Raw genomic sequence first — 21,349 nt, 5'->3', positions numbered from 1 at the left:
CCTTGTGAAGTGCTACAGTATTAACACTTAAATATGAACTGAAGGTTAAGGGTTTCTAGATGTTTTAGGAAGCCTTCAACAAAAAGGCAGAGATGAAAGTCAACATTAAAAAGGAAATTTCAGGCCATACAGGGAGAAGAAAATTGAAAAATTCAATAAATATAAAAAATATAAGGAGCCCTGGTGGCGCAATAGTTATGTGCCCAGCTACTACCAAAGGCCAGCGTTTTCAACCCATCACCAGCTCTGCAGGATAAAAGACCTGGTAATCTGCTCCGGTAAAGATTATAGCCTAGGAAACCCTATGGGTCAGTTCTACTCTATCATACAGGGTCACTATTAGTTGGAATTGATTTGATGGCACACAATAATAACAGTAACATATAAAATATATCCATATATTAATTCATTGCATCCATGGAAACAAGAATGTATGTTATGAGTAAGCGTATCTGAGCTGGGCCCGGAAAGGTGGACCTGAATTGACAGATGGCTATGTTTGCTATAAACTGTCCTCCACCAACTAAAGGCTCTAAGAAGGCAGGAACCATATCCTGTTTTATTCCCCTACAAATCCCGAGCACCTAGGCTAGTGCCTGGCAGGAAATAGGTGGTCAATAAATAAACTGAAAGATATTTTTGCAAAGATCCCAAAGTCGGAGACACTAGTTAGAACAGCAGGGGAAATGTGGGCAGAGCATGTACAGGACCATGGCACTGAGTCTCTGTTCTGAGGGTTCCTAGACCACCTATCTGCAAATAATAGTGGCACTCAAGCCCATGAGCCGGGGGAGAAGAAGAACCAGCCCGGACCCTCTGAGATGGCTGAGTCTCTCTGGAGACTGACACCAAATCTGAACTCTGAGCAGCCTAGCTAGAACCTAAGGTTCCCAACTGGCCTCAAGGACAGAAGGCCTCCTTAGACTGTGGTTATATATATATACATACATATATACACACACACACACACACATATGTATGTATATATATATATACATGTGTGTGTGTGTGTGTGCGTCTGTGTGTGTGTGTAGCCTTTTCTAAATACATAATACAAAAGGTCTTCTTTTCCAGGACCCCTGGATACTAAGACATCAAGATGAAGGCCCTTCTTTGTAAACCTGGAAGGCAGATTATATTTCTTTCAGGCAGCAATAATTACAGAAAAGTTACTGCATTCTGATTAATCTATTTAGCATTTGGAAAAAAACCCTCAAACCCAAAAGGGCTCATGGTTAAGCCCCCAAGTAAAAACTAGTCATTACTTTACCTTGTGCAGCAATGAATTTGTTCTTTTCTTGGTAGCCCTGGGAATAGGGGAGAGGTATAGAAAAAGAAAGTGAAAACCAAAAACGGATAGGAATGAAATTCTGGAGTCTGACTCCCCACCAGTTAACAAAGCCTCCCTTGTGAAAAGGTCCAGGAAATTAGCAAGAATTTCCATTCTAGGAATTCCCAAAGGATGAACTTTGGATAGCAGGAACCAAAGACTGCAAAACTCAAAGGGACTAAGTAGTCTTCTCAAAGTGAATTATTCATGAATACTGGTATAACAATATCCAAATACCAACTCGTAGGCTAAAGTATGTTTCTGATGTTTTATCAGCAGCAGACAATGTAGGTTTTAGTATTGGTGGATAAGAATCTTCTAAGGCAAAAGCATATGTGATAGTTCCAGGGATGCAGCTGGGCCCACACTAGGAAGGAAAAGGGTTATTTCCTTGAGGATGCTTTGCCCAGTGCACTAACTTTCAGGGAGCAGCCTGTGAGTACAGTGGAGCTGCTCCCAGTGTTTGCCAGCAGGGTTCTCCATTACAGACAGCAGGAGATAAGAAGCAAAGGAGCCCGGGATGCCATTACATCAGATAAGCAACCTCTGAGAAACGGTCAATGGGCAGGTAATTTTCTTTTTCAGTCTTTATGGTTTTAGTGGTGTATCTTTTCAACCACATGGTTTAAATGTGGTATTCACTTGAGACATTCTACGTGAGTAAGAAATCATTTGATTTAAGGGTCGTGAATCATCCTTTGCCACTCCTGGAAGCAATGACGTGGCCAACAAGGAAGGCAGCTTCATGACTGGGGTATCACGTCACACTAAGGTGACAGTAAGAAATGTAAGTCTGCTAAGCAGTAGCAGAATAAAAGAGGAGGCCAAAATCTGAGAAGTTACTTCTTACTCCAGTTCAAACAAGGGCAGGGCAGGGCTGCTTCATAACACAAAAGGATAAACTTCATACCTCAGAGATGGACAGAGAGTCAGCAAGAGGAAACTTGTTAAAATTTTTACTGAGAAAAGGAATTTAAGTTTCAGTAAATATTTTTAATCATTAAAAGATGGAAATTGAGAAAGTCTTAATTTAGGATGCTGAATTTTGTTTATCGTATAAACTAACAGTTAATACAGAGAAACTCTTTGAGTATGTTAAGCATACATCTGCTTCAAGAGAAGTCACTGCTAAGCTCTTTATTGGAGCCTATGGGCCATGAATAGCTTAAAACCACAGTAAGAAGACCCAGCTCCAAGGTGTTTCCTGCCCTATCTTTACCAGGAGTGTGTGGTATGCATCTTATGAAAGCATGCCTATATAGTGATACGACGGTATTGCTTAACCAATGAGGTGTAACTAGAATGAGGCAAAACTCACTGATCTTCCTTGTGTTATGTTCAAGAGAAAGATAAAATGTGGCTCCCTGGTTTCTAAGATGTTTTTGGATTCTGAAAGCTGACTCCCAGCTAGCTCGAGCTGCTAGCTACATTTCCCTACCAGTAATAAGAAACATGGGCCATCTTGTGATCATGAGACATTGCCAACAGGCTGAGGATATCCAAGTAGAAAGACGAATGCACCTGGGTTCTCTTTTCTCCCCCCCAAATTTGATTTACTTTGTTGTTGTTGAGAATACACACAGCAAAACATACACCAATTCAACAGTTTCTACATGTACTAAAAATTTAGTGACATTGGTTATACTCTGAGTTGTACAACCATTCTCACCCTCCTCTTCTGAGTTGTTTCACCCTCATTAATGTAAACTCACTGCCCGCTAAGGCTCCTATCTAATCTTTCAAGTTGCTATTGTCAATCTGATCCCATATAGATAGCTGTTAAAAAAGCGTAATGCTCAAGGCAGACCTTTTTCACTCGTTAAGCTAAACTACTGTTTGGTTTTAAGATAACTTTAGGGGATACTTATGGTTTAAGATTTAAAGATTACCTCAGGGCAATAGCTTCTGGGGTTCATCTACCCTCCGTGGCTCCAGAAAGTCTAGAGTCCCATGAGAATTTGAAAGTCTGTTCTGATTTTCCCCTTTCATGGAATCTTGATCAAAATCTCCAGTAACAGTAGCTGGGCACTATCCATTTCTTCTGTCTCATGGCAAGCAAGGCAGTTGTTCATGGAGGCAATTAGGCACACATTCCATATCCTCCTCCTATTCCTGCCTCTTTCTCTTCAGCACCTGGTTCTTAATGATGTCACTGAACCATAGAATAGCCAACCCTAGAACTGGCCTAAATCTGCCATCATATTATATGAGATGAATAAATGTTCCTGCCTAGGTAACTTTTAGTTGAGTATTCTCTTACTTGCAGTTGAAAGCACACTAACCGATACTGCTGTACTCTTCTGCATAATATTAAACTTAACCTGTTCCTTCTAACCTCATCATAAATCTTCATGTAAGTCCTAGAACTCCTAGCTGATCAGCAGCCTTTCTCCATTCTCCTTATCTACCACATCAACCATTTCTCTAATCAGCGTTCCTTCCTTCCAACTACAAACATGTGACCATCACTGTTAAACATATATATAGAAACTTCAGCAAATTCACACCGGTGATGATATCTGACTGCTCCATTTCTGAAGTCCATCTGATAGCCTATTTTTTGGGCTACAACCTTCTATTCTTCCATCTTTATCCTTTTCTTAACCCAACCATGCTCTTACCTCCTCTTGAGCACCATTCCTTGATCCCATCACCTTTTCCTAGTATATTAGTTCACTCCTAATATCACTGCCTTTCTCTACTGAACCTGAAACCTTTGGCTAACTACTTGAAACAGCAATTGACATTTCCTTAACTCCCTTTGTCTGATTACCACATGTTCTCTACACATCACCAATCCCAGGTATAGCTGGAGAAAATTACACAACTGAGGCTCCTATACATTGATGATTTCCCACCTTAGCTAGGCCCTCAGTGCAGCTGGATATGCCTTTTGTTTTCCCTTTTCACTGTCCTTTCTTACTGATTTCAGAAGATATTCTAAACCTTCACTATTCTCAATTCCTGTGTTTGTTCTTAGTTATTAGAATAAGCTCAATAAAGAATTTACTGACTCTTACAGAAAAATACAAATTTAAATTCTGATGGGAAACCTTTGGGAATGATGGCACGGTAAACTTAAGAATATATTTTAAACTATTTGATTATCTTTAAAAAAAATTTTTTTTCAGTCACTTAAAAAAAAATGAAACTCCTCAGGGAAAACTGAAAATGAAAAATCTCTCTCCTAATCTGCAGATGTGAAGAAGCTAGCAGATGGCAGCCAATGGTCGTTTAAGGAAATAATGAGAAAGCTCAAGTTCCTTACATTGATGAATGAAGCATTGATATAATCGGAATCTGGAACCCCTTCAACTGGTGTCAGGTGCACTCTAGAGTGGTCATCTAGAAAAAAAAAATTTCAATAAAATCCAATTTTATTTTTCACTCTTCCTGATACAACCAGGCTAGTTGAGACATCTGTGCCTATGTACAGAGACACTGCAACACTATTTATAACAGCAAAAATTTAGAAACACCTCCACAATCATTAGGTAGCTAGTTAAATAAGATATATCCACAACATGGAATACTAAGTAGTTTTAAAAAAGCAAACTAAGTACTTCTGTTTATGACAGATGCTTTTCCAATATATATTAAGTGACAAAAAAAAGCAATGTGTACAGTATATCAATTATATTTAAAAAAAATTTACACACACACATCCACACATACATATACACATAAGAAGACTTAAGTATCTATAAAGGCCTAGTACACTGGTCTTTTATCTTTTTGGGTTCCACACACCATCAATAAAAAATTTGAGCATGTACCTGATATATAAGTATTCTACTGATAAATTATGCACCCATTAAAACCCATTGCTGTCAATGAATGTGTACTAATATATTAAGCACCCAAAAATACCCCAGAAATTTTCTGAAGGATAAATTAAAAAAACAAATATAAAGAGTTCAAACGTTTTCCTCTCACATCCAGCTGAACTATGCACTTCTCACTCTGGAGACCACTGGCCTAGAAAAATGCCTAGTAGGTTATAGATAATTGAATAAGATACTCCCCTCCATTGTTGTTGAGTTGATTCCGACTTTGACTCATGGCTAACTCTGGGGAGGGGGAGATGGTTATGAAGAGAACTCTATGTTGGAATTTCTTTGCAATGAGCATTACCAAAAACACAACAGAAACAACAATAAATCCCTCCCTGTCTGGCCCTAGTGAAATATCTCTCCCTGACCTCCTAGAAACTCAAAGCCTACCACAAAAAACCTGGTCAACCACCCCAACTGACTCTGTGATCACCTGGGTCTCCCTGGGAGCAACAAACTCTTTCAGCCCAAAGGCTTGACCTACTCTTGTTACCAAGCCTCCTATGACCAACAGCAATATTCTTTCCATCCTCAGAAACTCTGCCTATATATGTATTTTCTGGTTACATCCTAAGAAAAACTCTACAAACACTCACAAGGCAAGATGTTTACATATCGATTTTTTTCCTTGTTTTCTTCCTTGGAGGCAGCCTCACAGGTGGCCTGGATAGGACAAGCAGGAAGAGCCTGAAAAATTAAGAGAAATTAGAGAAGTTATTAACAGGGATTAACAACAAACATACAGATTTCTACGCTAAACCCTGACAGCAAACTCTACTTTTCCTTGGGGAGAAGAACATGAGCCCAGGTGAATATTTACAGTCTAACAAGAGAGCGTACCTGTCCCCTAAACAGCCTGACAAGCTCCTTGGAGTTTAACACCAAAAATCCCCAAAGGTAAGATGCCCTTCTGGTTACTTCAAGCACAGCATGCTCTTTTTATGATTACTATGTGGTTAAGGTCCTGTTATAATGTTCGGCCATAATGCAGCACCTCTGTAAGTAGGGGTGGGGACATAATTAAAGGAATGGGTCATTTATTCCCATGCAAACCACCATGTAAAGATTAGATATGTCTCTTGAGATGCACACAGGAGAGTTCTGGATGGCCAGCTGAGTTAGGCCCTCTCTCCAGGGCTGACAAAAGGGCCAGGCATCCCAGCCTCCAGCATCATGTGGCAAAGACGCAAGGGCTGATGGTAGTGGGAGGATTCACACAAATGCAGCGGTTAGGAAGCACAGGACTTGGATGAAGTGATGTTGAATCTGTAGCAGTTTTGGAGCAAATGTTAAGTAGCTAGGGCCTGGAGGTACGTGGTTAAGCATAAAGGGTTTGATGTGAGATAGTCTGGGTTATGTGAATTTAAGCAAATCCCTTAACTCTCCGGGACCAAGTTTCCTCATCTGTAAAACTGGGATAATAATACCGGCCACATAAGGAGCTAATGAGATAATCTCACGTCTGGTACAGAATAAACATTCCATAAATTATTTTTTACAGGAGTGGAAAGCTGAACTTTATTATTTGAACTGTTTACCTCTTACATGTTCCGTATATTCAAAACTAAGAAAGCAAAAGGGAAATAAGTTTTAAATTCCAACCTAGACTACCTTTCTGATTAGTGATTGAGAAATATGTTTTATGACCCTTACAAATATTCATACCCTTTGACCTAGCAACTCCACTTTTGAGAATCTACCGTAAGGAAATAAAAATTTCTATGCTCAAATTATTCACTTCATCATCATTTGGAATGACTCAGAACTGAAAGCAACCTTAGTATCCAGCAGTAGGGGAACAGTTGAGTAAATGGTTCATGTATTACTTTTCATTCATTCTTTCAACAAATATACATTGTGTACTTATTAGGAACAGGGCTAGGTACAGCGCAAACAGTGGTGAATCAAACATAGTTCTTCCCCTCATGGACAATACAAACTTGTGGGTGAAAGTCAGACAATAAGCAAATAAATACATATACAATGACACACCATGGTAAATGCAATGAAAGTACAGAATACTATTAGGAAAATTATTTGAAGGGGCTAAATTCAGATTAAGGTAGGTCTCTATGAGGAAGGGTAAGCGTGGAAAGTAGTATTCCAGGCACAGGGAACAGTATCTGTGCTGATCCAGAGGCAGGAGAAGGCTTGGCTTTGGTGGGGGAACTGAAAGAAGAAAGAAAGAGGCTGTGGTGCAGAAAGCACGGCTGGCAGGATGGCAGGAGGAAGTGGGAGGAGATGAGACTGGAAAGGTCAGATCATACATTTCCATGTAGGTCCTTGAACAGGGAGTTGAATTTTATTCTAAGTGCATGAGGAAATCATTGAAGGTTTTTTAAGTGGGATCCAATTTACATGTCAAAGAATCACTCTGGCTGCTATGTGGAAAATGGACTAAAGGGAGGCAAGAATAGAAGCATGGAGTAGAAGCATGAAAGATGATGGTGGCAGTGAAAGTACATGGAAATTGATGCATTTGAGATATATTCTGGGGTTAAAACTGCTAGATCTGGAGATGGAATGAAGGGAAGGTGGACTGGAGAGAGAAAGACACAGGAATGAAGGATTACTCTCATATTTCTGGCTTTGATAATACTACATATATATATACATATACATATATATATGCCTCAATAAAGGAAATACCAATCAAAGGGAACCAATTTTGTCCAAATGGAAGCAACAGGTTTATGAAGGGAGCAAATATATTTCCTGGGAACCAGCATGACAGTGGTAGGAGAAATTAAAGTGAAAGACCCTAAGATAAAAGCAGGCAAGGTCTCATGATCCAACTGACCTCACCTACTCAAGAGATTTTCCTTTCAGAGTAAACACCTTGGAGGTTCTGCGTATCGTTACTCAGAGAGGCAATTCCCTCAGACACTATGCTGTCAAGACGTAATGGGGAGAAAAAAGTTTCCTGGGCTGGACTCTTGCACATGGAATAGAGATCATACTTAAGACTGGAGTTGCCTAATTCATGCACAGTTTGCATTTTCTTCCTCCACATAGGCTAGATTTCCACAGGTTTTCTCCCTTGTACAGGGCAGGATGAGCTACAAGCTTTTAAAAAGTCCTCATGACTAATCCAGTAGCGCTCCTTTTCCTGTATATCTCTTGTCTAGAATGATGTAGAACAGAGGTAGTGCCAGCAAACCACCTGAACACAGCCCTTAATACAGAAGGGTCAGGAATGACAATGATCACCACCTCAAAGTCTGACTAGCATCCCTAGCTCCCCCAGTCACGACGGAGCAAAACTGGGTTTCCAGGCAGGCTGCCGCTCCTACATGGAAAGTCAGGAAGAAAACAGGGGTAAGCCATTGTTTGACAAGAGAGATGAAAAGGGTGTGCCCTAGAAAACAGTGCTAGAAGAGACGGTTCAGATGGAGGAGTCTAGGTTGGCAGGGATAAAAATAGACGGAACCCTTTTCCGTTCAGTTTTCACTCTGAAAAACCTAGTCCACAGAGCTAGGAAGGAGCAGCAGAATCAGAAGGCTATAAGATGCTCAACTCTCTAGGAACACTAGGTGGCATCAAAGACCATTCATCCCTTGCTGGAACCAAGGCTAGGTACTGATTTTTTAACATGTCAATTTTCTTTAAAAAAATTTTTGTATTAATAAAAAAAATCATTAAAAAAATTACCTGTGTTATCTACCACTCCATTTAACTTAAAAGTTCTCTATGGGCTCCTCATCATATCCTTGTCCCTCCTCTCTCACAGGTAAAACTTGGAAGTTTGTTTTTCTCAATTCTCTTGCTTTATTTGTACCCGATATATTTTGTATCCTTAAACAATATATTGTTATTGCTCAGTCTATTTTTTTACTTGCTTTTTTCTGCTCAACATTATATTCTTGAGATTCACCCAGGTTGTTATATGTAGCTCAAGTTCATTCACTTTACTTTGTAGTGTTCCATTATGAGAAAGGACCAAAATTTATTTATCCATTCTAGTATTAGGTGCCATCGAGTCAATTTCAACTCAGAGCAATCTTATATGACAAAGTAGAACTGCCCCATAGGGTTTTCTAGGCTGTAATCTTTACAGGAACAGAATCAGGTCTTTCTCCCAGAGCTGCTGGATGGGTTCACACTGCCAATCTTTTGGTTAGCAGCTGAGTGCTTAACTGTTGTGTCACCAGGCCTCAGTTAACATTCCTGCTTTGAACACTAATTTGTATGTGTTTCCTTGTGTACATGGGTAAAAGTATTGGGTATGATTATCTTTAAACTTACCAGATATGGCCAAATTGTTTTTCAAAGTAATTGTACCAATTTATACTGCCACCAGCAATGTAAAGTGTTCTAGTTGTAAAGTGCCTGCCTAGTTGTTACATACCTTCACCAACCTTTGCTATCGTCAGACTTTAAGCGCAGCAAATGTTTTAACTTACATTTCTCTGATTATTAATAAGGTTCACCATCTTTCCATAGTTTACTAGTCAATGGACTTTCACTTTGCTGAAGTACCTAGTCAAACGCTTCCCCCATTTTTCTACTGGATTGCTTATTTTCTTATTAATCTGTAGAAGTTCTTTATAGATTCTAGATACTCACCCTTTAACAGTTATATGTGTTACAAATATCCTTCCCAAGCATTGGCTTGTCCTTTCACTTTCTTTATGGTGTCTATTTATGGACAGAAGTTCTTCATTTTAATGTAGTCAAATTGATCAATTTTTCCCTTTATCAACATTTTAAGTCTTGAGAAATCCTTCCCTACTGTGAGATCACGAATAATTTTCCTATATTACTGTCTCTATGTTTTATCCTTTAAACTTCAGTCTTTACACCAACTGTAATTGGTTTTTGTGTTTGGTATGAGATAGGAGTTCGGTTTCGTTTATTCCCCTAGGGTTACCCAATTGCCCCAGCACTATTTATTGTAAAGAGCATCGTTTCCCCCACCAAAACTGCAACAACATTTCTGTCACACACATAGGCCTGCTCTGGGCTATTTTATTCCATTGGTCAATCTGTCTACCCCAGTGCCAATACAAAACTGTCTTAATTACTAAAATTTTGTAATAACTCTTTATATCTGGTAAGGCGGGTCTCCTCACCTTGTTCTTCTTCTTCAGGAATGTCTTGGCTATTCTTGGATCTTTTCTCCTCCATATATATTTTAGAATCAGCTTGTCAAGTTCCACAAAAAACCTGTTGGGATTTTTATTGGAATTGCATTGAATCTATATATCAATTTGGGAGAACTGACATCTTTACAATATTGAGCCTTCTAATCCAATGATCCTATCTCTTCATTAGTTTAGGCTGTTTTCCATGTCTTCAAAATTTTAAAAATAAGTTTCTCCAAAGATTTTGTAAATAATTTAAATTTATTCCAATGTACTTTATATTTCTGATGCTATAGTAAACGGCATCTTTAAAAAATTATCATTGGATCTGCTGCTTGTGGTCTATGCATAGAAATGCATTAATTTTTTATACTGTTTTTGTATCTAGCAATCTTGCTTAAAAAACTTGTTAATTCTAATAATTTATCTGATGAGTCTTTGGATTTCTCTGAGGACAATATCCTCCTCTGTGAATAATGCATATTTTGTCTCTTTCTTTCCAATCCTCATACCTTTCATTTCTTTTCTTGTCTCACTGTGCTGCCCAGAATCTCTAGTACAGAACTGAATTTCCTTCACTTTTAAGTTTGAATTCTCTTTCAAATCTCTCACCTATAGTCACCCGTGCCTGAACATTCTGCAGTGATGGGGAATTTACTACTTTCCCAGGCAGTTCATCTCATCTTGGAACGGTTTTATTTAGAAGGATCCAACACCCAGATACACAATTTCTTTTGCATTTCCCTTGTACTGACTAGTGTAACCCAGGTGTCAGCTGGAGCCTGCTCTGCCCCTGAGAAGGTCTGAACCGCAATTCCTTAGTCTGCTGAACTCTAAAGCCCTTGTGACAGTCCCTGCTAATTCCCAGGGGCCTCTGGCTCCGATTTATTTAGAGACAGCTCATCAATACAGCAACATTTTGCCCCTGCCTCAACTCATATGGTACATTCAGTCCTATCAGCAGTTATCACACACATAATTTCTTCACCTGGAAATTCAAAAAATTCAGCTATCTTTACTAAAGAGGCATAGTCCTGAGGAAGGGGGTCACATCTCACAATGCACATATTTTCAGCATCTCACTGGCTCTACCTTTTTTCCTCTCCTCTCTCTCCTATCTCCTCCCTCTCAAGACCTAGCCAAGTTTTTACTATTTTGAGCATGTCTTAGGGATCTCAGTAAGTGGCTTTCCAAAGTGTTTAAAATAAATTTAATGTTTCCCCCAAGACAAATGCTGGTGAATAAAAAAGTTCCAATTTGTTTGCCATTGCGCAGAACTTTCAACCATGGTTGGGATTCACAGCAACGATACACACTCTCCTTTTAGCTCGTCAAATATCTGAAAGTAGTTGTCATGTCCTATGCCTATTGTTCCTTCAGCTGTTCACCCCCATGGTCCAGTTTCTCTCTGGAATAACCTCCCATTTGGTGATATTTCTTTCATGGAGACCTGGTCACAAGACTTAAGGCATGGTCCAACCTGGAGGCATAAACTCCTTTATTCTAGATGTTATACATCTATTAAAACATATATACTAAGATCCATTACCTCTATTTATCATTAAAATATTACAGAAGAAATATGCTTGCCGTAAAATAAATTCAAGTAACTCAGCAGTAAGCAGAAATTCCCTATCATGTCTCTCCTAAGCTATCTTCCATTGGCCTTGTAGGTAACCACTGTTAATAGGTCAGAGTATTCTTCCAGACTTAAAAAAATAAAATGGCATCAACACACACAAACATATACAGATATATATATATATATAGAACAAAAACGGGATAATACCATGCATATTCCTCTGCAATGTGTTTTCTAACAATAACAATATGACTTAAAGATCTTTTTATGTCAATACATTCATTTTAATGACTACAGAATTTCATAACGGATGCAAGAGATCATTTAGCCATTCTGCTATTTGATAGATATTTGCTTTTTATTTCCTTATTATTATAAACAATGCTGTAATGAATATCCTTATACAAACACACATTTGCATACATGAGAGTGTTCTGTTAGACAAGAGTCCCAGAAGCTAGGTCAGAGAGCACTGAAGTTAAATCTTGATGTTGTTGTTAGGTGCCAACAAGCTGATCTCGACTCACAGCAACCCAATGTGACAGAGCAGAACTGCCCCATAGAGTGTTCCAGGCTGTAATCTTTACAGGAAGGAGCTCTGGTGGTGTGGTTGTTACGCACTCAGCTGCTAACTGAAAGGTTGGTGGTTTGAACGAACCAGCTGCTCCACAGAAGAAAGACGTGGAAATCTATTTCTGTAAAGATTTACAGCCTTGGAAACCTGTGGGACAGTTCTCTGTCCTATAGGGTCGCTATGAGTCGGAATCAACCAGACAGCAATGGGTTTTTGGTTTTAATCTTTACAGGACGAGACTGCCAGGTTTTCCTCCTGCGGAGTTGCTGGGTGGATTCAAACCAAGGCTTTGAACTGGTCTGTTCTAGTGCGAACCCCTGCTGCGAATCTGCATTTCCACCTGAAGTATACTGACTCAGAATCTACATTTCAACAAGATCCCCAAGTGATTCTTATGTATAACTTCCTGGGACCTTGTTAGAAATGCAAATTATCAGCAGGGGTTCAAACTGGAATGAATTGGTTCAAAGCCCTGGTTCAAACTGCCAACCTTTCAGTTAGCAGCCAAGTGCTTAACCATTGTGCACTGGGGCGCCTTTAAAATCTTGATAGATACTGCCAAATCATCCTCTAGATGTTATACCAATTTAAACTCCCACAACCTGTAAGAGTATCCATCTCACCATACCTTTGGCCACACTTGGTATCAGTCTTGTAAATTTTTCAAATCTGATAGGTACAAAACAGTAGCTTTAATCTGTATTTCCCTAATTACTAGATATAGCTGAACTTCTTTTCATATGCTTATGGACTATTTGTATTTTTTCATGAACTGCCGATTTTTCTATTGGACTGTATATATTTTTCTCACAGGTTTATAAGAGTACTTTATTTATGATGGATGATTCTAACTGTGGCAAATACTTTCTCCCAGTTGGCCACTTTTTAAATGGTATTATTTGTCACAGAGAAGTTTAACATTTAAATATATTATCTTTTCCATTCTTGTTTATGAATCTTATAAATCTTGTGTTTTGCTCAGAAACACCTTCCCCACCCCATGATTATAAAAATATTACTCTGTGATAAAACCCACTGCTGTCGAGTCTATTTCGACTCATAGTGACCCTACAGTACAGACTAGAACTGCCCCACAGGGGTTCCAAGGAGCAGCTGGTGGATTCAAACTGCCCACCTTTTGGTTAGCAGCCAGACATTTAACCACTACACCACCAGGGCTCCCTTAACCTATGATAAAAAAAAACAACAAAAACCCGTCGCCATCGAGTTGATTCTGACTCATAGCGACCCTACAGGACAGAGTAGAACTGCCTCACAGGGTTTCCAAGGAGCAGCTGATGGAGTCAAACTGCCAACCTTTTGGTTAGCAGCTGTAGTTCTTAACCACTGTGCCACCAGGGCTCCTATTCTATGACAACCAGGGCTCCTATTCTATGACAGCAGACAAATTGGCATGTCTGCCTTATGTGCTATTCTTCCTCTTCCCTGGCCAGGGCTGACTGATTTAAGCAGAGTCACACCTGACCCACATTGGGTCAAACAGGATCTCTTTCCTGGGATCTTGAAACAGCTTTGAACTGGGTTCCTTCAAGTTCAAACACCTGCTGAGAATTTGCATTTATAACAAGTTTCCTGCTGAGAATTTGCATTTCCACCCTGGATACACTGAATCAGAATCTACATTTTAACAAGATCCCTAGATGATTCTTATGTATAACTTCCTGGGAACTTGTAAGAAAGGCCAACTCTAAGCAGGGGTTAGAACCAGAATGTTGCAGTTTAAAGCCCTGTTTTGAAACTCGGGAAGAAGTAGAGTCACTCCCAGGAAGCTCCTTAGAAGGGCCCCAGAGTCACCAGGGAAATGCCTGCCAGAATCCAACTCATGTTTCAATTCTACCAGTTTCCCCAGTGTCTTTCCAATTCACAGTTTTGCTTTTTTTGCTTAATTTAGTCAAGATGACCTTTGTTTTTAACCAAAGAATCTTAACTGACTTACCAGTTAGTATCAGAAAGTGAGTTGTAACTGAGAGATTCTTGGGGGGAAATGTGGGTGATGTGAACCAGATAACTGAGTTCAGATGGAGGAAAAGGAACTATCAACCAATTTCCAGAATGGGAAAGAACCAGCCACTCGTGGTTCACAGCAGTACAACAGCTACTCTAGTCATTGCTGGTGATCAACTGGCATATGTTCTAGTTGGTGGTTAAGCAGCAGGAAGTCCCAATTAAAAGGAGACTAGAAATGTTGATAGCAAGGAGTAAAATGATTACTTTTGACAACATTAGATAAACAAAAAAAGCCCAGCTCCAACATCAAATGCTCACCTCCAAACACAGAATGAAACTCAGGGCTTTTCTCTGATTGTGCTTGTATTTTGCCAAACCAAATATTAAGATTTCAGAATTCTACTGTTTGCTGAATTTTAATTCAAAAGAACTGGTTGCTGATGTGAAAGATAGGGGTTTAAAAGTGAGACAACTGAAATGACGCTGAAAGGAAACACAGAACTTGAAGACACCTCTCAAATCTCTCTATTATGCTCTCTACTGCATCTTGCTTTCACAATGAAAACTGCCCCCCACCTCAGCTCTCACTGCTCATGGATAATCAGAATGCATCATAACATACTCTGGCAGGCAAAGTACATAAACAAGGTTGGATCATCAAAAATTATAGGAGAGTTGTTGATAAAGATTCGGGGATGTTAGACCAAGGAGGGGAGAGCATAATTTTTGGATAAGGCCAAATTCCTAGTTATGGTTATAGTCAGCTGAACTTCTGCAGTAGTATCAACAGCTCAGGTAACTGGCCAAGGTTCTAACACTGAGCTAGGTTTGCCAGTGGAAATGGACTGAATGCTGGGTTCAGCTGGGCCACAATGAAAAGCCAGAAAGCCCTTGGCACAAAGTAGAGGAGATGAGAATGTTATAAGAGATATAAATAGGCACAACCTTCCTACTGACACCTTCAGCATGTCCCTGATGGGAGCCACAACATTTGCCTTACTGGAGGGTGGACACTGGTGAGGAAAGCACTGCAATCTTTGGAAGTGCCTTCCTAGCTGGCCTCACCTTAGTGAGATGCTGGAGGAAGAGACTGGTATCAAAATGGGATTCTTGATCTTAGGGGGACAGAAGGAGTCTCAGAGGCCATGGTCATCGAGGCTCAGACATCTCTGGTTGTGGTTAATTCATTGTGTAGCTCCCAGTAGTGAAAGTGGGAGGCAGCCAGCCTAGGTGAGTTGAAGGGGCCTGACAAGAACCACCATGCTAGAGAAAGTGCCCCTCTCATGCAGCCTCTAGGTGTGGGTCAGTTCACAGACCCAGAACCCTTTAACGAGGGGGAGGCCAGGCACCTATAAAAAAGAACCCTGCCACAGTATGTCAATACTCATATACCATACACACTCCTCCCCAGCTTCTCCCAGCACCTTCAGACATTTACTATGTGTCATGGTTTGAATTATGTCCCCCAAAAAATGTGTGTATCAATTTGGCTGGGCCATGATTCCCAGAATTGTGTGGTTGGCCTCCATTTTGTGACTGTAATTTTATGTTAAAGAGGATGAGGGTGGGATTGTAACACCACCCTTACCCAGGTCACATCCCTGATCCAATGTAAAGGGAGTTTCCCTAGGGTGTGTGGCCTGCACCACCTTTTAAGTTACAAGAGATAAAAGGAAAGGGAAGCAAGCAGAGAACTGGGGACCTCATACCACCAAGAAAGCAATGACAGGAGCAGAGCGCATCCTTTGGACCTGAGGTTCCTGCGCTGAGATGCTCCCAGACCAAGGGAAGACTGATGACAAGAACCTTCCACCAGAGCCAACAGAGAAGAGAAAGCATTCCCCTGGAGCTGATGCCCTAAATTTGGACTTGCAGCCTACTGGACTGTGAGAGAATAAACTTCTTTTTGTAAAGCCATCCACTTGTGGTATTCCTGTTAGTGTAGCACTAGATAACCAAGACACGATGGTAACTGTACACTGGGTAAAGGGAAATACACTTTTTGGGGTCTATTGGGTTCTGATCCTGAGCTAACTCCTGAGGACCCAGAATTCCAGTATTAAGATGCTAGAGTTGAACCTCTGAAGGTCAGGTGATGGGAGAATTTTTGATACAACATCCTGACCTCTCTGTGCTGTGATCTGGTTCATAGGGATCTTGTCTCACTGTTTTACAGGATACTGCCCTGAAACTATGCTGATGACATAGAGCTGACTGCTACTTGAAGGGCAGAAGTTATGTACACTAGATGTACATGCTAGACATGAATTAAAAATACAGTGCCCTGTCATCTGAGCCAAGTTTCTGAAGGTCCAAAGGCCTGGGGCATACTAGGATATCTCATCCAATGTAAAGGACAACGGCTGTGCTCCTTCCCCACTATCCTTCCCCCACTAAGAAGGAGGAGCACCGCTTGCTGGACCAATTTGGATTTTGGAGACAACATATACCACATGCTGGTGGTATAATCTGAAGGGAAGGCTCTCCAGCTGATCCAGGCCACAGAGAAATTGACTCTGGTAGATCCTATCGGGCTCTTTAAGTGTCTGTGGGTAAGACTGAGCAAGAGAAACATAATGAAATACCCTAGGATTTGGGGCCAAGACCATGATTCTGTCAGCAGAATGATTCTGTTAGTCTTGGGCTCTGGTGGAGACTGTAAGCCTGACTGACCATGGGACGCCAGGTATCAAAATGACTTCAGCTTCCCATCATAAACTAGTTATTATGTGATCCAACTAGCATAAATTTGGACATGCCCAACAGGATTCCATCATCAGCTGGAAGTGATGTGTACAGAATGTCTGTCACACAGTCTTACTCTTTTAGACACCTCTGATGTTCTAATGCTATCAACAGTAGACTGAAGAAAAAAGTCCAGCCTGCTATACAAATGGCTCTGGGAGACATGCTGACCCACGCTGGAAGCAGACTGCTGTGGGGTAACCTACTTAAGTGATGGCTCCAAATGACAGTATAAAAGAGAAATCCTCCCAGTGAACAGAACTTCAAGTAAGATATCATGCTATCTACCTCACTGGAGGTCAGGCTCTAAACTGATGTCTGGGTAACAGAGAACTGCAACAAGTAAGACGGGAAATATTTGTGTTTCCTGTGAATGCTCACCTGATGGCACTCACTGCTAAGAACCCAGAAGATGTTGGTCAGTCCTTTCCCTCACCACCTCAGTGCTGGCCCAATGAGCTCATTATCACAGTAGCCACAGTAGCAGAGGTAGAGAGAATGCACTCAACAACACAGACTTTCTCTCACACTAAGGCTACTTGATATTGTCACCATGTTGTTGTTGTTAGGTGCCATCAAGTCAGCGTCACTGTAGAAAGCCCCAAATGCTGGCAAAGGGGATCAACCCTGAGACCTTGATGTAGCAACCAGGGGATCAGCCAACGGCCCATAGGCAGGTTGATCACACTAGACTCCTTCTGCTGAGGAGACACAGCAATTGGCTCTCATTGCATCTATATGAAGTTGTCTATCATGCCTCTAGGAACAACCCCACCATCCAAGGATTTACTGGAATGCCTTAACATGGGATCTGAAGGAACATTACCTCTAAACAAAGAACTCATTTTGCAGAAAAAGAAGTATGGGAATGGGATCACATATCCCATCACCCCAAAGCAGCTGGTATTACAGATAACAAAATAGTAGAATGGCTTAACAAAGACCCAACTATGGTGCTGAAAAAGGAGCCCTGGTGGCAGAATGGTTAAGTGCTTGGCTGCTAACAGAAAGGTCAGCGGTTTGAAATCACCTGCCACTATGCAGGAGAAGGACGTGGCAGTTTGCTTCCATAAAGATTTACAGCCTTGGAAACCCTACGGGGCAGTTCTGCTCTGTCCTATAGGGTTGCTGTGAGTTAGAATCGACTTGATGGCAATGGGTTTTTATGGTGCTGAGGCTGGGATGCTGTCTTGTGGGATTTGGTAAGTGTTCTGAATCAATGAGCACTGTTGTTGTTAGGTGTCACTGAGTCGGTTCTGACTCATAGCAACCCTATGTACAACAGAATGAAACACTGCCCAGTGCTGCGCCATCTTCACAGTCATTATACCCGAGCCCATCGCTGCAGCCACTGTATCAATCCATCTCACTGAGGGTCTTCCTCTCTTTGGCTGACCCGCTACTTTATAAGCATGGTGCCTTTCTTCAGGGATTGGTCCCTCCTAATAACATGTTCAAGGCACATGAGATGAAGTCTCACCATCCTCGCTTCTAAGGAGCATTCTGGCTCTATTTCTTCCAAGACAGATTTTTCGTTCTTCTGGTAGTCCATGGTATATTCAGTATTCTTTACCAACACCGAAATTCAAAGGCATCAATTCTCCTTCAGTCTTCCTTATTAACTGTCTGGCTTTCACATACATATGAGGTAACTGAAAATACCATGGCTTAGGTCAGGCGCACCTTAGTCCTTAAAGTGAAATCTTTGCTTTTTAACAACTTTCAAGAGATCTTTTGCAACAGATCTGCCCAATGCAATGCGTCGTCTGATTTCTTGACTGCTGCTTCCGTGGGTGTTGACTGTGGATCCAAGTAAAATGAAATCCTTGACAGCATCAATATTTTCTCCATTTATGATGATGTTGCTTATTGGTCCAGTTGTGAGGATTTTTGTTTCTTTGTGTTGAGGTGTAATCCATACTGAAGGCTGTAGTCTTTGGTCTTCATCAGTAAGTGCTTCAAGTCCTTTTCTCTTTCAGCAAGCAAGGTTGTGTCATCTGCATATTGCAGGTTGTTAATGAGTCTTCCTCCAATCCTGACGCCACGTTCTTCTTCAGAAGTCCAGCTTCTTGGATTATTTGCTCAGCATACAGACTGAATAAGTATGGTGAAAGGATACAACCCTAACACACACCTTTCCTGATTTTAAACCATGCACTATCCCCTTGTTCTTTTCGAATGACTGCCTCTTCAGTCTATGTACAGGTTCTGCATGAGCACAATTAAGTGTTCTGGAACTGTCCTTCTTTGCAATGTTATCCGTAATTTGTTATGATCCACACAGTCAAATGCCTTTGCATAGTCAATAAAACAGGTAAACATCTTTCTGATATTCTGTTTTCAGCCAATATTCATCTGACATCAGCAATGATATCCCTCATTCCACATCCTCTTCTGAATCCAGCTCAATTTCTGGCATTTCCCTTCTGATGTACTGTGGCAACCACTTTTAAATTATCTTCAGCGAAATTTTACTTGCTTGTGATATTGATGACACTGTTCAATAATTTCTGCATTCTGTTGGGTCACCTTTCTTTGGAATGTGCACAAATATGGATTCTTCAGTCGGATGGCCAGGTAGCTGTCTTCCAAACTTCTCGACATAGGTAAGTAGAACCTCCAGCGATGAGTCTGTTTATTGAAACATCTCAACTGGCATTCCATCAATTCCTGGGGAGTTGTTTTTCCCCAATGCCTTCAGTACATCTTGGACTTCTTCCTTTAATACCATCAGTTCTTGATCATATACTATCTCCCAAAATGGCTAAACACTGACCAATTCTTTTTGATACAGTAACTCTGTGTTCTTCCATCTTCTTTTGATACTTCACGGGTCGTTCAATATTTTGCCCATAAAATCCCTCAATAATGAAACTTGAAGCTTAAATTTTTTCTTCAGTTCTCTCAGCTAGAGAAATGCGAAGTGTGTTCTTCCTTTTTTGTTTTCTAACTCCAGGTCATTGCACATTTCATTATACTACTTTGTCTTCTTCAGCTGCCCTTTGAAATCTTCTCTTTAGTTCTTTTACTTCATTTCCTCCATTCGCTTTAGCTGATCTACATTCAAGAGCAAGTTTCAGAGTCTCTTCTGACATCCATTTTGTTTTTTTCTTTCTTTTCTGTCTTTTTAATGACCTTTTGCTTTCTTCATGTATGATGTCTTTGATGTCATCCCACAACTCATCTGGTCTTTGTTCATTAGTGTTCAGTGTGTCAAATCTATTCTCGAGAAGGTCTCTAAATTCAGCCAGGATATATTGAAGGTCCTATTTTGGCTTTAGTGTACTTGTTTTAATTTTCTTCAGCTTCAACTTGAACTTGCATATGAGCAACTCATGGTCTGTTCCACAGTCAGCCCCTGGCTGTGTTCTGACGATATTGTGCTTCTTCATCGTTTCTTCCCACAGATGTAGTCAATTTGATTCCTCTGTATTCCACCCAGAAAGGTCAACATGTATAGTCCCCATGTATGTTACTGAAAAAAGGTATTTGCAATGAATAAGTCATTGGTCTTGCAAAATTCCACCATGCCATCTCCAGTATCATCTTTATCATCAAGGCAATATTTTCCAACTACCGATCCTTCTTTGCTTTCAACTTTTGCATTCTAAACACCAATAATTATCAATGCATCTTGATAACATGTTTGATCAATTTCAGACTGCAGAAGTTGGTAAAAATCTCCAATTTCTTCATCTTTCTCATTAGTGGTTGGTGGGTAAGTTTGAATAACAGTTTTATCGACTGGTCTTCCTGGTAAGTGTATGGATACTATCCTATCACTGACAGTGCTGTACTTCAGGATAGACCTTGAAATGTTCTTGCTGACAATGAATATAACGTCATTCCTCTTCAATATGTCACTCCCAGCATAGTAGACCATATGACTGTTTGATTCAAAATGGCCAATACCAGTCCATTTTACCTCACTAATGTCTAGGTTATTGATCTTTATGCATTCCATTTTTTTTATTGTTGTAGTTTAAATGAAGTTTATATTTCAAGTTGGTGTCCCATACAAAAATTTATACATACATTGTTATGTGACCCCAATTGCACTCCCCATATTGTGACAGCACACTCCTCCTTTCCACCCGATTCCCCATGTCCATTCGACCAGCTCCTAACTCTCTCTGCCTTCCCATCTCATCTCTGGGCAGAAGCTGCCCGTTTAGTCTTTTGTATCTACTTGAGCTAAGAGGCGCATTCCTCACGAGTATCACTTTATGTCCC

The 21,349-nt window shown here is 40.5% G+C and overlaps 1 protein-coding gene across 6 annotated transcripts in view; it reads right to left on the bottom strand.

Moving 5' to 3' along the window:
• Nucleotides 1-21,349, bottom strand: part of PTPRA (protein tyrosine phosphatase receptor type A) — a 167,372-nt gene that overhangs the window by 23,112 nt on the left and 122,911 nt on the right. For 5 of the 6 annotated variants that reach the window (XM_023737505.1, XM_023737507.1, XM_023737508.1 and 2 more), the window contains 3 exons: nucleotides 5,760-5,850; nucleotides 4,599-4,675; nucleotides 1,271-1,307 (listed from right to left, as the gene is read on the bottom strand). In XM_023737505.1, coding sequence (XP_023593273.1) covers nucleotides 1,271-1,307; nucleotides 4,599-4,675; nucleotides 5,760-5,850 — 205 coding nt within the window. Of the gene's footprint in view, nucleotides 1-1,270; nucleotides 1,308-4,598; nucleotides 4,676-5,759; nucleotides 5,851-10,235; nucleotides 10,330-21,349 lie in introns of all 6 variants that reach the window. The other variant, XM_023737509.1, reaches the window with a different exon arrangement.

Source organism: Trichechus manatus, unplaced genomic scaffold, assembly GCF_000243295.1.
Source record: "Trichechus manatus latirostris isolate Lorelei unplaced genomic scaffold, TriManLat1.0 scaffold00104, whole genome shotgun sequence".
Lineage (NCBI taxonomy): Eukaryota > Metazoa > Chordata > Mammalia > Sirenia > Trichechidae > Trichechus > Trichechus manatus.
The sequence above is the reverse complement of the archived record's forward strand: the minus strand, read 5'-3'. Positions and strand labels throughout refer to the sequence as shown.